The sequence below is a fragment of the Poecilia reticulata genome, linkage group LG11 (assembly GCF_000633615.1).
Source record: "Poecilia reticulata strain Guanapo linkage group LG11, Guppy_female_1.0+MT, whole genome shotgun sequence".
Classification (NCBI taxonomy): domain Eukaryota; kingdom Metazoa; phylum Chordata; class Actinopteri; order Cyprinodontiformes; family Poeciliidae; genus Poecilia; species Poecilia reticulata.
In genome coordinates, this window is record NC_024341.1 from 21,859,373 (window position 1) to 21,876,516 (window position 17,144).

The 17,144-nt window shown below is 37.4% G+C and overlaps 1 protein-coding gene across 2 annotated transcripts; it reads right to left on the reverse strand.

Annotated features, from left to right (window-relative positions):
• Window positions 1–973: 973 nt before the first annotated feature.
• On the reverse strand, window positions 974–15,292 carry LOC103472733 (sterile alpha motif domain-containing protein 9-like). 2 transcript variants are annotated; one of them, XM_008422554.2, is made up of 4 exons: window positions 10,354–15,292; window positions 6,903–6,960; window positions 4,056–6,816; window positions 974–2,735 (listed from the first exon to the last, which is right to left on the reverse strand). In XM_008422554.2, the coding sequence occupies exons 3-4, from the start codon at window positions 6,799–6,801 to the stop codon at window positions 2,647–2,649; spliced, it is 2,835 nt and encodes a 944-aa protein (XP_008420776.1). In that variant the 5' UTR covers window positions 6,802–6,816; window positions 6,903–6,960; window positions 10,354–15,292; the 3' UTR covers window positions 974–2,646. The 2 variants fall into 2 exon arrangements, with proteins under 2 accessions (XP_008420776.1, XP_008420775.1); XM_008422553.2 differs by having other exon boundaries at window positions 4,056–6,960.
• Between the last annotated feature and the right edge of the window lie 1,852 nt (window positions 15,293–17,144).

A 17,144-nucleotide genomic window follows, 5' to 3' on the forward strand; every position in this document is an offset into this window, starting at 1 on the left:
GGGATACAAGTTATTTATTAATGAGTTAATCTAAAGTTGATTAGACTAAAACAGAAAATTATGGTTATGGCCAAACAAAAGAAAGTCTGTGCGGACGTTATTATTTAATGATTGGAACTATCCATCCATCCATCCATCCATCCATCCATCCATCCATCCATCCATCCATCCATCCATCCATCCATCCATCCATCCATCCATCCATCCATCCATCNATCCATCCATCCATCCATCCATCCATCCATCCATCCATCCATCCATCCATCCATCCATCCATCCATCCATCCATCCATCCATCCATCCATCCATCTTCTTCCGCTTTCTCCATCCACTTCGGATCACAGGGGTAGCAGCCTAAGTAAGGAAGCCCAGATTTCCCTTTCCCCATCCATTTGGTCCAGGAGTTCCCAGATCAGCTGAGAAACATAATCCCTCCATCGTGTCCTGGTTTTCTCCACTCAATTTCCCTGAGGAAAAACCTTCCTGCCTGCCAGTGTAAAAGTAAAAGGTGTAAAAGGCCTTTCAGGCCTCCCTTTGCTAGGGGGTGATGGCTTCAGCTGTTTCTTTTCTTTTGTTGTAAGGTGGTCTTTTTTAAATGTTGGCTCTAGCTTGCCTTCACACAGAACCAGAATTCTTCGATTCCATATTGACTGCTAAAGGTTTTTCTCCTGGATCAGTGATTGAACTCTGACTTGTTGATGGTTGGTTTGTGTTTGACCTTTGCTGTAATCTTTAGGTCCTTCCAAAGTAACATCATATTTTACCTTTGCCTCTTTGCTCGTTTTGGATTCCTTCAAATTCTGATCCATTTTCTCTTTGGGGTACAATTGTGTCAAATGAAGCACTTGGTCGGTGATTTCTTTAATGTGTTTTTGATCCCTCTCCCTGTTTTTAGTACCTTTATCTGATGATTTAAGACTCTATTTTCTGTCTTCAGGTCTCTTCACTCAGATTCTGTGTGGGCAAAAAAAAATTTCACAGCCGCAGTCTCTCTCTGTTGTTGTAAGGCTAAGAGCTTGGAGGTCTCAGCCTGCTGCTCCATGAGTTTACTCACCTGGTGTTCTTTTTTCATCAGACGCTCTTTTAATTCTCTGTTTCGCTGTTTTTCCACAGCTAACATGCCTGAAGATAAATTGATCGTTGCATTAAACACTTGCTTTGTTTTATCTATGGCTTCCTTCATTGGAGTTTTTGGAAGTTTCTTTTCAATAATTTTTTTCCTTCTCTGCCTCTTTCAACTGCTTTTCCAGAGCTTTTACCTTGGCCTCAAGAAGTTTGTACTTGTCTTTTTCTCTCAGAATCTCACTATTCTTCATGCCGATTTCATTGATCTTTCGGGACACCTCAGACTCAAGTTTCTTCACTTCACTTTGATGCTTTTCAAACTTCAAATTGTATGCTGTGATTGGAGACATCACTCGCCTTTTTTCTGCCTCAATCTTCTCAACCTGCACTTTTGAGTCTCTCTCAAGGTTTTTCAAGAGGTTTGAAGCTCTTTGACTTTATTATTGTACTGTTTTACTTCAGTCAAAAACTGAGTCCTGTGGGAACTCCGGTTATCAGTGTAATTGTGTGAGTGTGACACTGTGTTGAACAGTGTTGGTTGGTTGAATCTCCTTTTGCATGAATCACTGCAAACAATCAACCATAGAAGGTTGATTGTGTGCTTTACTAATCAATTATCTTTCATCACATTTGTAAGGTAAACAGAAAATCAGTTATTTTTCATACTTTATTAGTGTACTGTCACATATTAAAGGCATACATCAAATGAGTGTTTTAAATGACTTGCTCTCCAGGAGAAATGAATCTGTTTTAATGAGCGTAAACAGTAGCAACACATCTGACCTGCTGCTCAAGTGTCTGGTGAAATGTTTACTTTTTCATGGAAGAAATGAATAGTGTTTACATGATTAAAAGTTCTGCTTTCATTTTTATGGATAGAGGTGTTTTTGGCTTTATGTGTCAGAAAACATGTTAATGTCATTACACAAGTTTACGAGCTTGATGTAGCAAAAAATCTAAATGAAACAGAAGACAAAGATATAACAAAGATTTGCACAAATTTTGCACGTATATAAAAAAAGGCATGGCTCAATACAAGAAGAAAATTCAATTAATAGTAATACTGAACATTTGATAAAATAGTAGATGTATTTGGGAAATAATATTAGGACAAAATAAAAATGTTAGTACCTCTTTTTTTTCTCTGTTGTAATAAAAAAAATAATACATTTAAGAAAATCCTCCCCAAGACCCAAAACAACAGTCTTCCATATGACATCTTTTTGAGTAATTATTTCACAAAACAACAAATCATAAACAATACAAAACTCAGTGAATTACATAACCATCTTTAAAAGACGTCATCGCAGTGTAACAGTGTAAAGTAAAGTAACAGTGAAATGTATTCACGCTCTTCTTTCTAACTTTGTGTCCATTCATTCACAGATTTCGGACTTCGGCCCCGCTACAGTCCTCTCAGCCTCATCTCTGGTCTTTAACTAGACCACATCAGCGCCTTGCTTCTGTCCTGTTTCAGTCGTTCCATTGCTGCTTGCTGCAATCATACAACAATATAAACACTTCTTCAGAAGGACAAAATTATAAGGAGAACAAATGTTAGTGATTATTGTAGTCTTGGCATCACAAATGCACTTGAAAAGCAGTTAAAGTCGGAACAAATGGTATTTTCTTACCATCTGCGTGACCAGGGGTTTTTATTTTTTGGTCTCCTAAAATGAAGAACAAGGAAAAACTCAGAACTGATGGTAAATATATACTGTATGTATTTTTTTAAAAAGCAAAAACTTTTCATACAGAACATGCATCTGGATATCAATAAATTAAAATATCAAAAAGTTAACTTTTCAGTAACTGTTCAAAAGGGAAATTCAATTTTGAATGGATTTATTATAAACACTGGAATATGTTTGAAACATGTTTGGTTGTTTTGATTATGGCTTATAACTAGACCTATATTCAATTTTCTCAGATACCATCAATATTGCATAAAATAAATTAACAAATTTTCAACAAAACCAAGTAGTTGGCCTTCTGAGAAATACTGTGTGTTGAACAGTGTTGGTTGGTTGAGTCTCCTTTAGCATGAACCACTGCATCAGCCTGTTTTTCTCTTGAAATAATCGCAGCCTCCATCTATTATGGATTGTTGGCTCTTGTGTGTCTCACCGTCCTCTTGGTGATTCTCCATAGAGCTCAGGTGAAGCATGTTTCCTGGTCAGTCCATATTTGTATGTGTGTGGTGACCCATGAGCCACCACCTTCAGCTGCAGTCAATGTAATGGCTTTACTTCCATATGTACGCTGATGACACACAATTTTATAAGCCAACGTGTAACCCTAGTCCGTTAGACTCAATGGGTCAGTGTGTCCATGGTAGCAGTGAGTGGATGGTTCAGATTATCCCCATAGTCTGATAGAAATGGTGGAAAAACCATCATTTCTTGCCACAAAAGTGGGAGGGGTCAAATAGATTCAATATGGCTAAACACCACAGATCATGACATTAATGTCTCATGATACGAGATACTAGACAAAGAAAAACAGATGCTCTTATTTTTAGTATGTTGTAATACTTTCTATGAAGATGTCTGTAAAGTAAAATACTTATCCTGACCAAATCTAGAAAAATGGATAACATCAAACAAGTACTTAAATCACTGTATTGATTGGTGATATCAAAGGGTCGATTTAGAAACACTTCTATTTGTCTTTAAAGTAGTAAACGGTTTGGAGTCTAAATGCATTTCTGAGTTTCTTGTCAGAATCATCTAGACCCCTCAGGTCTTCAGAGACCTGTTTTTACTCCAGAACTAAACGAGACAAAGTGGCAATTAGTTTCTTCAAACTAAACAAAAGTTGTGTGACCCTGGGACCCTGCCCAAAAATTAAGTGCCAGAGTAACATATCTACTTTGACAATTTTTAAAGGGTCAACTCTGAGATACTAATGCATATAGGTCTTGTAAATACCATCACACTACAATGTAAAGAAATATGTAGTATTTTCTTTGTAGTTAGTAGTTTTCTTACCCTTGGTGACCAGTTCTCTTCTCCGAATGCTGAAGGCTACTGGACCTTTGATGGTAAATCCAATGTAGAAGGAGACATGACCTGATCTGCAGAGACAATCCCTTCGGTTTGCGTCTACCTCAACTTCGGTGTCTCTGAATCTTGCATAGACTCTGTAGTTTCGCACCACTCCTTCAACTTTGAGAAGGCGTTCTTCAACTATGGAATCTCTGAAGATACTCTCATTCTTCCAGTTTGTGTTTGATTCTTGCAGTGCATCTTTGGTCCACAAGATCTCAAGAACCCGTCGGTGAACAAATCTGTTCAAGCTTACGCCTGGTCCAAGAAAAAACAGAGGTCGGAGGTATCTTGATCTATACATCGCCTTGTATTCTCGCTCATAAGCATGACTTGCACTTTTTATTAACTGATAGAGATCGGGAACTGGTTTGTCTTCATCATTTGTAGGCCAAGACAGAAGCAGAGAGAGAAGGTGATATTCTGCTTGTGTGACAGAGGACGGTGGCTTTCTTAGTTTTAAATCATGTTTATAATCATAACTGGATATTGCCTTGTTTTTGTTTGAAAGCATGATCTTTGCAAGTATAAAGTTGACAAAAGCATCAGTAGTGGAGTTTTTTCCTTGTGAAATTTCCCTCCACCACTCTATGATATATTCAATGTGTGAGGTGCATGTTCGGTCTAGACATGAGAGGACCCCAGCAGAGGTGATGGCCAGTTTCTGCTTCAGTTTTTGGAAGGTCTGTTGGAGTCTGTCATTGTGTTCAGGGACAGAATCTCCAACATACTTTTTGTAGCATGCTGAAGCTTCTCTAGAAACATAAGCTTTGTCTTTTCTCAGGACAGACTGTGAATAAGTGAGGAAGGTGTCAAAGAATTCCATTTTTTTCTCAACTTTCTCCCTGAGATTCTCTATGAGGTCCCTGAACCTAACGAGTTGTTTGTCTCCAAGTGATTCCAGGACGGAGCCCATCTGCACATTCTTTGTAAGCACGTCCTTCCAAGTCTCATTTTGGATGACGAGTAGCTCAAAGAGAATGTTACAGACCTGCAGGAAACCAAACTGCCCTCTGGTGTTTAAACCCCACATGACTTTAGATTTCTCATCTTCTGTCAAACTTTTCCTGTGTTCCTCTTCAGCAAGTTTTTCTTCATGCTCAAAAGCTTCAATGGCCTTCTGGGCCAACTGCAACAGTTCTCTTGGTTCAATTGAAAGCTTTTTGTTCCTCAGATGGTTTTTATGAACTTGGCCCAACGTGTCAGCAATAACAGATTTTTTGGGGTCACGTTTTATTGCCTCTTTTGCCCAAAATTCAGCCTCTTTGAAGTCTTCAAGTTCTCCATAACAAAGCCTGGCAAGTGCCTGGGGGAACAAAGAGTTCTTATCAAACTTCTTTGATGCAACCTTGAGAACCGATGCACTCTGGTTTTTATCTTCTATCTCGTTAATGTGCAAAATCAGAGTAGAAAATTTCTCCAGATCCGAATCTTCGATCGACCCATCCTTTTTATGCTCTCGTTTTGTCAGCAAGTCCTTGATGAAGCCAAGCAAACATGGAGAAACCTCATCTGGACAAAATCGGAGCAAGAAGTTTCTCGCCGTGTCACTTCTGGGCACTCCTGCAATAGCCAGTAGTTCAGTGCAATGCTTTGCAATCATTGGATGAGCCATCCGGATTCTGTTCTCATACCTTTTGTGATGTTGAAAAGAGATAATGAGATGACTGAAAGGCTGCATTCGGGTCACCAGTGAGATGTCGCCCTCCAGGGAGTTGTCATGTCTGAGGAAGTCTAAGCAGTCAGACTCTAGTAGATAGGAGCCTGGTACATAGGCATTCAGCAAGGACAGGAAGGAAAAAAGTTGTGTCTTCAAGGGTTTCTTTTTCCTTCCAACCGTGTTAAGGACAGCACATGCTTCTTGGATATAATCCCGTGAGAAATTACTGTGTAGTATGTTGAAACCATGGAACTGGGAGGCTTTGGCTCCATATTTTCGTCTGAGCTCTTCCTTCTTGGTATTCAGTTCTTCCTTTTCAGTGTCTGAGAGGGTTCTTTTGAGGATGACACAGTCAGTGTCATGACCCTTCATGAAGCCCTCTTGTTCTCTGTAGTGTTCGATTTTGAGTACGGCGTGGTCACTTCTCACACAGATGAATAAAATTACCACAGGAATATCAACATCTATCTGCTGTTCTTCGATCTCTGCCATGATGCTGTCCTGAAGATGCTCCAAAGTGAACTCTTCATTTATCAAGAGCAGCACAGTGTTGAGATCATCTTTGCTGCCTCCAGTAAAAAGGTGAACAACTTCCTTTGCAATCTTTGTGCACTCCAGAGGGGAACCCATTAAGGCAGCGCATCTGAGGGTTTTTCTCATGTCCCATAATACTTGCATGGCCAGTGTGGTTCCCCCACATCCTTGCTGGTGAAGCAGTTTAACTGTTGGTGTTCCGATGTAGTTTCTCCGTTTGTGAATCTGCTGCACAAGTCTTTTATACCCATCTCTTTTGATTAATGAAGATCCCGTGCCATTTGACTCAGCCAGATCACTGATGTGAAAGTTTAACCATTCAGCTGGTGCTCCTCTGAGAAACTTCTTTTCTGCTTGTTCAGCAGTTTCTTGGTCTATGGTCTCTTCTTCAAACTGATCTGCATAAATGACATCCAGAACAGTAAAGAAATCTCTGATTTCTTCTGAAAAAAGCTTTTTGCCTGCAGATGTGGGCAGTGCTGTTTTTCTGGACATTTTTGCCTTGTTCACCTGTAGATGAAAGACATGCGAGATTTGTGAAACTGCAAAGTAAAACATCATTACAACAGATATTGCTTCAATAATTTTGTTTTTACCTGTTCTCAATAGGAACTTTGTTTCTGAGTCAGGCTCAGTCCACACATAGCCGGATATCTGGGGGGAAAGAATACATTTTTATGCGTTTTGGCCTTTCATCCACATGAAAAGTGTTTTATATCACTAAAAACGATTACTTATGAAAACTGCAACCAAAGTGGAGATTTGAGAAAACTCTAATTGTGTCTGCATGTGTACAATCAGTATCCCACACATTAGTCTGTGATAAATAATACTCTAATATAGCTACATACTTACTTTGATATGATTCCCAATCAACATTATCTTGTGTCTTATTATTATTATTTTAGATTTTAATATGCTAAGTAAAAGTAGTTCAACCTATATATCTGTCCACGCAAATGCACCAGGCACTATATTTAATCTCTAACAATAAGTTGTGCTTCTTTTGAAGCAATCTGATTGACAGCTTTTACAGGTTTTAGTTTTGCACTACACTGCCCTCTATGGGTTTGACATGTTTAAAACATCACATGTGGATTTAACTTTTCTGAAAGCGATCCTGTGTATAATATTACTTTTTAAATCAATGTGATTGAGATATTTGTTTTTATTAAGACCCTGTTATCTGTGTAGAAGACCTTAGAAGCTTATTCAAAATGAAGAAAACCGAATACTGGCAGATTCTGAATTATTGAACATAGTATATTTCTGAATGTACCAAAGTGTTTTTATGTTGATATTTTCATTTGGAAGCGTTCTTGTAATAAAGCAGCTAGCATAGCAGAGAGAGAATATCAGAGCTAAGTTACGTCTTGCTAGTTTGATCAACCCTCTTGATCTAATTTCTACTCTTTTCCCATATTTGGATGTAGAAGTTCAAGGAAAGTCCATCCCATTTTGTTTGATATGGTCTCTTTTAAGACCTTGGATGGAATACTCAATAGAGCTTTAAGTCGATAATTAACTCTACTGTTTGTTTAAACAGCTACGTCATTTATGACAGTACTAACATAACAGATAAAATGAAATTTGATAGAATCCCATGACCAAAGGATCCCGTAAAAGAAATGATGACCAGAGGACAAAGTTTTGCACTTGCAAATTTCAAGTGTTCAGCAGAAATCTTATCCATACAAAAACCAAAACATCACAGAAAAAGTTCTTGAACTTTACTAATTAAATTATCAGGTGTTTTATATGGTTTTCTTACATGCATAGCAGAAAACAATATAGTAAAGTGTATATTATTCAAGTTTAGAGGCCTAGATGTTCCTCCAATCCTGGACTAAAATGACTTTTCAACAAACTCAGTGATATGAGATTGTTCTACAGGAAAGGAAGCCATTACTCATAAACACTGAAAAAAAAATCTCTATTAACCTTTAATATTATATAATTTGTGCTTACAAAGAGCTCTGCCTGTGGGCCACACTCATCAACAATCTTTAACTTGATTACAGAGAAGTTTTCTATTAAATTCAGTTTGTTGATTCCATGACAATTCACAAAAAAATGTTGCCTCGACGCATGTTTCAAAAAAGTCAGTTGATTCTGTCTCACATACAGGTAAGTTGAGTATTTCCTGCTTTGTCAGTCCTTCTGACATAAAACGTGTAAAAACAATGTCTTCTCACTTAGAGAGCAGTTGCTCAGTGATTTCAGCTTCCTGCTTATTTTGTCTTTCTATTTTGTTTCTATGGAGCTACAGTAGCTGGCAGGTAAAAATCAAGAATGTTAACAAGCATGAAGTTAGCAACTCATATTTATTTCATCACACAGCAATGTAAGGGTTTCTTCTTAAATTTAGGTAATGAAATTGAACTATTTAAGAAATGTTCCAGATTTTGGACACACAGAAAAGCCTAGAATCACTATAAATAAACCTGATGATGAGCTTTATGTTTATTTACAAATTGTGTAAAGTTTTTACTAGGGGTGCACCAATTGCAGATTTCTGTCCAATCGCCGATTTTTAAAAAGCCTGACCTGCCGATTCCGATTTTGGCCGATGCTGATTTTTTTTATTTTTTTGTCTAAAATGTTGCTGCATATAGAAAGACAGTCACTGAGTTGTCAACAGTGGGGCGACGACTGTTAACTGTAGACATAAAAACATGACCTGGTGGGCGGGGCTAGCAATTAAACTTCTCTCATAGAAGAGGACAGTAGTTGTCTTTTAGACCGTTGGCAAGGTAAATAAGACCAGTGGATAACATTGGCTTCACATTTTTTCTGATTCACCAATCAGAAAAAATCTGGGCCAATTTATCGTAGCATGATAAATTGCTATGATAAATAGCATTTTGCTACGATATTATAAATAGAGTCACAGGAAAAGAAAGTGAAACATTTACTACTTCTCGTATTATCAACATAAAACATAATGGTTCTAGCTTTTAACAGGATTCAAAATAATCTAAATCTAACGCACAAGCGGTGAAATCTATAGATCTAAAAAATATCAATTATAGCCTAATATCTGCTCCAGGCAGAGAAATATTATTTTGACATCTTGTTTAGAAACCAGAAAAGGATGAAGTGAACTTTTTTGGTTTTCTTAGGAGCCCTCTGCTTTAAGAAAAGATCTATCCTAAGGTTTGCTTATGGCTTAAGTTATAATTTTTTGCACATAGAATATAATTTGCTGCATTGTAGCAGGAAGTTCTTCATGTTCTCTCCTGGTCCTCCATCTTCCTCTACTGTCTAAAGACATGACAGTTAGCTTCATCGGTCTCTGTAGTTTGTATCCTGTGTCTCTGTGTTGCCCTGTGGAGTACTGTCCATCTGTCCAGAACTGACCCCACCTGAAATCCAATGACCGCTGGAGATACTCACCAGCTACCCCAAAGCCCTGCAGGGAGAAGCGGACAAACCGCACATGGATGGATGTTTTTCTTAGCCAAGTGTCTGCTAGCTACTTAAGCTAGCAGGCTCTCTGCCTGGAGCAGATATTGGGCTATAATTGATATTTTTTAGATCTATAGATTTCACCACTTGTGGGTTAGATTTAGATTATTTTGAATCCTGTTAAAAGCTAGAACCTTTATGTTTTATGTTGATAATACGAGAAGTAGTAAATGTTTCACTTTTCCTGTGACTCTATTTAGCCTGCTTTTTTATTTTTTTTATTGAACTTGCGTTTTGGATTGCACTTATTTTGGCTCTAAGCCCAGATTACAAAAAAAATAAATGAAGATATACCACACACCAAACAAGGTTTCATAGTAACTGTAGTAAAATATTGTCAAGTAAACAGAGTCCAGTCTAACTACATCAGATAAAAGAGGCTGGGCCTTTGATGCTTCTAGTCTAACACTGAGCTGTGATTACTGCCTAACTACATAATCCTGAGTTAAACCCTGTACTGATCTGTTGCCAAGGTAAGCCTTTTAAATAGACAAATGTAATATACACTCTGATGCCAGCCTCATTAGAAATAATCAGAGGTTGTATTTTATCAGGTGTAAAAATGTACCAAGTTCTTACGTTTTCGGAGAAGTCTCTCAGGCTCTGTCTGCCTCCGTGAAGTCGGTGCCTCTTCCCTCTGACAGCAGAGCAGAAATGAAACTAGAAACCACTTGGGGAAGGTACTGATTCTTGTCTCTTGCCTGACATGGCTGGTATGCAAAGGGAGTGTCAGCCAGTTTGATGATCATTTCAGGAAAAACAAAAATAAGCAAAACAACTGAATCACCTCCACATTATGTTCGGAAAGGTGTCAGTAATATTTATGTTACGAAACAGGGATTCTGTTTCTTTAAAAAAAATAAAAATAAATAAATTATTCCACTTTCATTTCTAGGGAAACCCACAATGAACAGAAAAAGAAGTGGCGCAGGTTTGTGAGTCATAGTCCACAGTTAGATTAGTTCGTACATGCATTGAATGCGGCATATTTGCTAAACAAATTCTTGTGGCTGTGTAGCTCTTTCGCTAACAGGAAGTGTTTTGTTTTCATTCATGTTTATGGCAGAAAAGTATTGATGTGTCCCTCATGGGGTATATATATAAAGACATTACAACTTGTATGAATTCATTCATATGCAGAAATGCATACATAAACATAAATATATCATATATTGTCTGAATCAAACTATAGAAAGGGCTCACCGGCAGTAGCCCAGGGGAACAATTTTGAGGGAGTCGGGGGTGGCAAATTCTTTTTCTGTTCTTTTTCTCCATTTGTTTCTATAATGCTTGTCTTGCATTGCACTTTATATAAAAATCATACGCTCATATTATGAATTCCACTACTATTTGGGGATTTTTGTGTCACGATACTCAAGTATTTGAAAAATATTGAAGGTATAGTACAATTTTTTTGGGAGATAATACATGTATAGATAGGAAAGCCTCTTAATGCTTTGGGATTTGAGCAGCTGAAATATTTTTAGACACAAGACCATTCAGGGCTTTACAGACCACCACTTGTTTGTTTGTCTTTGTTTTGTTGTTTAATTACGTTTATTAAGAAGCGGAGTTGGTAATGACTGGTGTAATGTGATCTATTTTGGCCGGTTATTTTTTCTTCATGAGGGCTGGTCTCCTGTGTCTCAGCATTAGCACACCTGAGTCCAATAAGGTAATTAGCAGGAGAACTCAACCTACACTGAGGGTGTAATTAAGCCATTTGATCCAGGTGGGTTGGACCAGGGGAATGCCTAAATATTGCCAGACACGATCTGAGGAACCCTGGTCTGATATTACCATAGAGATACCATAGAGCTCTATAATGTGGCCTAATAAGACCATGTAGATGTTGAATAAAAGTGGTCTGAGAATGGAGCCCTGAGGTACCCCACGGGTTGCTTTGTTTGCTTTTTTTTATAATTACCAGTTTAGCACAGGATCAGATAAATCCTGTCTGCTTTTCCATTCTATCAGTTATGATGTTGTGATCAACTATATCAAATGCGGCGCTGAGATCCAGATCACCAAGACAGACTAGACATCAACTGACTTTTCAATTATCTTTAACTAAACTTGTCAGGTTAGCCGTGGGGCTGTCATTACTTATTACTAAGGAATCAAGATTATTGTCCTTTAAAAGAGGCTTGATCAACTTATGAAATGTTTACTATCTGCAAAAAAAACAATTAAGGACAACTGTTTCAGTCAGAGAAACTGAATTCAAATTACTAAATTAATCCAGATTTACATCTTTGGTGAAAATTCAGGACGGATTAACAATAGTCACTGTGACCGTCTGGTTCTTTCTAACTCTAAATATTAAGATTTTTTTTTGTAAATATCAAACTGAATCTGACATCCAGTTGCTTTTTTCCCCTCTCACCTTGTCTACACTTTCTCTTTTGTTTCACTTAAAGAGGAAACTTTCCTTAGTTCATGCAGCATTATCCCTCTTGGATTTCTCCAACACGTCAGGTTTTAGCTCTGCCTTCAAAACATTCCCCAGAATCGGATCAAAAACTACAGACATCCGGCCTTCATGGTTTCATGGATTCATGGATCCATAGACACTGGGAGAAGTGGACTATGACACTGGATCCAGTTGAGTTAATGGATGTAGCATCCAGTGAGTTTTTAAAAGGTCAAAACAGATGATTAAATGATGATGTATTAAAGCATCCTCATCATTCATCAACTCATTACATCAGCACAATTCCTGTCATTAACATTTCAATAAACATAAATATTTCCAGGCACTCAAATAAACTTCAATCCCAGCTACTGACCTAATTCCCTTGTCAACTGAAGCTAAAATTAAATTGATATTTATCCTTTTTGTCTGTTTTCCCTCTAAACCTGTTTATTGCGGTTAACCAAGGCAGGTAGAACTGCATTCAGTTACCATAGATATCTTGACAAGAAAGTTACCAAAATAAAAGAATGTAACCTTCACAATAGCTAAAACGAGGAAAGGTAACTTTACAAGGGGAACGTTGAACAGCTGCGAGGGGAGCGCAAAGAGGAAAAACTAACACTGGACTAAATACACAAGACAAGAAATAAAAAACTAAACCTAAGGAAGACCTTTCTGGCACAATAATGAAGAACCCAAAAGTGATCCAAACCCAATAGTGTATTTAACATGATTTCATACGATGATCATCCTCACTGAATCGTCAATGTTCCTCAGATTTACTTTTTTTTAAATTAATCAATTAATAGATCAAATCATTACTGGCCAGCAAACAACAGAGACAATATTTGACCTATACATACATATATACTATAAACTCCTTGGTTTCTAACACACATCGTCATATTCTCCTGTTGTCCTGGTTTTATGTCTGAACAGTTTCTTAAAATGATCTTTTTCACCATTTTCTGCGCTCGACTCTGCATTAATCTTTGTTGTAGCTGAACGATGAGACTTGTAAAATGTATGTTTTGTTGGTTGCTGTTTATCAATTGCAGTTAATTAACCTGCAAATGTTACCTGGAACTAACTGTGGTGAACCAAGTGGTTTCCCTTCAGCTGCACCAGAGACACCCAGGCCAGAGATCCAGCACATGGTCTGTGGAAAAGACGTTCTGATAGTTTTCAGGGTTGACCAAAATCAGTTTCAGTTCTTATCTCACTGTTACGACCGGCGTCGTAAGGTTAATTATACCAACATGAGGGTGCAGGTACCCGTCCCTGATTGGCTTTCCAGAAGACGACGGTAACGTCTAATTGGCTGCTTCCCGGAGGTGATGAATATAAAAGCTGCTGAAGCGGATTTCCTGTGTTCCATCCTCGACTCGTCTCCACCGACCACGCCGCTTTCCTTTGTTCACCTGTGTTGGAGTTCTGGAGTGTAGGAGTGAGCTGCCGTTTGTTTCCTCAGCTTTCTCATGTTTTTCTTAGTTAGGACGGTAAGTTTTTGTCCTTTGGTATATTTACTTTCTATTAGGTAAGTTTCTGTTACTATTTTGGGTAGTTTCCTTTTGTTTGTTTTCAGCAATAGTTCACTCTGAAGCCAAGTACTCCATTTGTAACACCTTTAACAAAAATACATCTTTTTAAAATAAATAATTATCAACTGTTCAACTTTGTGTGTCGGTTGTTGAGATCAGGAGGATGGATCCTTCATGTTGTGACCTGGCCACCCCTACACTGGTCTTAACACTCACAATCATAGTCTTTAAAATGTCATTAAACGTTTAAGGATGGAGTGGTGCCCTGCAAATAGTTGCATTTTTTTCTTTTTATTCTTTATGAGTGTTTAAAAAAATGTACCAAAATCTAACTTTAGATAAAAATCTAATCCCAAGCTTACTTCAAGCTTGTTTTGGTTTTAAATACTCCTTCTATACCATTTGGTTTTTGCATGTCTTTGAAAATAAATATTTTTACACAAAATCTGCTTGCTTCAGAGAAATGTAGGTCAAACATTCAAACTTTTACTGTTCTACTTATTATTCTAATCTATTCTGAGATTAAAGGCAGACTTCTTTTTCTCAGTGGCCCTAATTTTCTTCCGTAGGTTTGGTAGCTATGGCTACTAAGACGTTAAGGATGGAAATCATTTTTTACAAAATGCTGATATTAATGCTTATTGTTAATACAGAATTGGATCTTTTAAACAGATCCAGTTGTTATTCATAAGTTTCTATGTGATCTGGCGAGAGCTCAATAAAAACATTGTAAAACTAAGATGAAAACTTTTCATACTTAAACGAGCTCTAATACACTTGGAGCTTGTTTATGTTTGCTAACACAGCTGCAGTTTTTCAATGCTTGTATTTCCTAAAAGTCACATTCTATTCTGACCAACAACAACCATGCCGGTGAGTGCACCAAAGATCTGGGAGAAACTTCCAGAAAACTGCAAAAATGCTGACACACTGAGCTATTAACCAAAGCTGAAACCCAATTTTAGAGTTCAATTTGATCAGTGGCAACTGAAACGTAGATTAATATATTTTAAGTACATTTTATGTACTATTGATGATTTTGATTGCATTTGACAAATATTTGCTTGTTTCATAATCGGTTACACCATAAATATTTTGTTAGAAACTATGCATTATCACTTTTACAGTAGTTAACTTGCTTCATAATTTAAAGTGTTCAGGCTTCCTACTGTATGTATATTGGAGTTAACTGTGTGTTCCCTAACATTGAATTATGTTTCCAGCTGCTTTTTTATTTACCGGAATACTCCTTACTTGAGAAACTGCCTGTGTGCAGAAATAGTTTTTCTCCCATCTTGCTTTCCCATTCTCCCTCTTTTCCTTGATAATAAAAGACAAGCTAACTGGACGTTAGAACGTGCGGTGGGCAGCTCGCTGGAGCGGTCCGCTGTGTCTTCTCCTTTCATGAAAGCTTGGTAAAAACTCACATAAGTTGTCTTGTGGTTCATTTTACATAGGTTATCGAAAAATGCCTATCATAGTAAATCACTTTGAACTCCATTGTTACCGAAATGTGCTATACAAATAAACTTGATTGATTTAACTGCTGTGGTGTTCATGTTATGAATCTTGGATTGGGAAATTGACGTTATATCTGTGAAACAATACAGATCTTTACTAATAAAGTTTTCTCAATGCAAGTCAATCCTAAGGAAACTTTGGATGTCTCATTTCATCAGGTCTCTGAATTAGTTATCTCTACATAAGGTATCCTCTCAGCTACATTAAAAATAAAACATCCACCAGGCAGAACAACTTTGGTTAGCAAATATATTTTAATATATATATATATATATTCATTTTAGCACAATGACAAAAATGGCATAATTTCAGTTCAGTCTCATAAATCATGACAAAAAAAAAGCCATATGATTATTTCTCCCTCTTATCTATTACAATCACTGCAAAATGATCCTGAAGTACTTCTTACCCCCAGCAGAGGGCACTCTTACAGACAAGTGGTAACAGCATTGAGCCGATGGCGTCTAACGTGGTTATGTAAGCGGAACGTGAACGAATAATTAATGTCGCTCCTCGTTACCTTGTAAATTAAGCACACCTGTTAATAGCGCTGGGAAAGAGCCGGGTCACTTTATCGTCTCAAACCAAATCAATTGTGTACGATATTGAACAGCAGCACATCTACATGACAACTTTTATTTTAGGAATGTTACGTTCTAACTAAGAGGACAAGACAGACTGCCGCTTGCTGCACCATTTGCGCTATACCCAAAACGTCTATATTCGTATTTTCTCAAGAGTACAACAAAAATATGCATAAGTGATGACGTCACACTGGTTCTGTCCACACACAAAAACTCACATTTCAAAAAATATTAAGATTGCCATCAAAGCTCTAAATCCCGCCACAGGAATGTTTTCAGCCTTAAGGGAAACCTCCCACCCCGACACAGTCTGACAAACTTAAAACGAAAAGCGCTTAAACTACATCACTTCAAAGTAGCTTCTTCTTATGTCTATCGCAAAAACACACACTCGTACGCGCGCCCCTCAGATAATCTCAGATTCAGCCACAAACTCTTACCGGAACACCGTGACATTTGCTAAATGTCGACCACATGCATCTACGTCCGGTCAGCCCAGCTACCTGCAACTCAACTGAGTTGCAACGTGTGCAGGTAATACGAGATTTAATTCTACTGCTTTGAAAAGAAAGAATAAAAAACACTAGTTTGTTGCTGTGCAGCTTCGACCAGCACTCATTACAGTGATAGTTGGGTTAAGAAATAAATTATACAAAGGTTGCATTGTGACATTTTCACTTCATACCGTGCCAACTGTGAATTTGCAACAAGTGATGCCTTCCATGTTAAAAATCTTCATATTTTGCTCAGCTTATATCTTAAATATTTTTTCCCACATCTCTTACTACTTACTCGACTCATTTCAGCTTAGCTACCTCCTCTTTTCCTCAAACACACACCCTTCGACTAGTCACTAAAATTTACCTTGAACCATAAAGCAGCAAATAAAAACACCCTGAACAGCACATTGTAAAATGAAATATTGTATTAACAAATTAACTAGTAATTTGTAAGTAATGGAAAAGGGTAATAAAAGGACAACCTTGTTAGCATTTGTTATTTTTGTTGCTTAAATCTTTGATTTAAAAGATTTAGCTCACCTAGCCTACTCAACGATTTTATCAAGCTAACTAGCTATAAAATATGTTGCTAGCTAGATGTGTAGCATATTTAGTTTTGAGTTTACGTCAATTAAAATCCATTATGCTCATTTTCAGCTCAACAGTTTTATCCTAGGAATGATTTGGATAGTTTAGTTTCAATAGTTTGAGACTTCATCCCTCTTTTTCAGAGCTAACATGCTAGCAATGACCAAAGTAGTAACTTTTGCCAAAACCTTCATATTTTTGTCATGATTTGGAAACTCTG

What these genes read in the sequence shown, in the direction of transcription:
- LOC103472733 (XM_008422553.2), bottom strand. Translation starts at nt 6,867, where the DNA reads ATGATGTTTTACTTTGCAGTTTCACAAATCTCGCATGTCTTTCATCTA. An exon ending in AAGAGAACTGGTCACCAAGG is followed by an intron (nt 2,736 to 4,055) that starts GTAAGAAAACTA and finishes TCTTCATTTTAG; the next exon opens with GAGACCAAAAAATAAAAACC.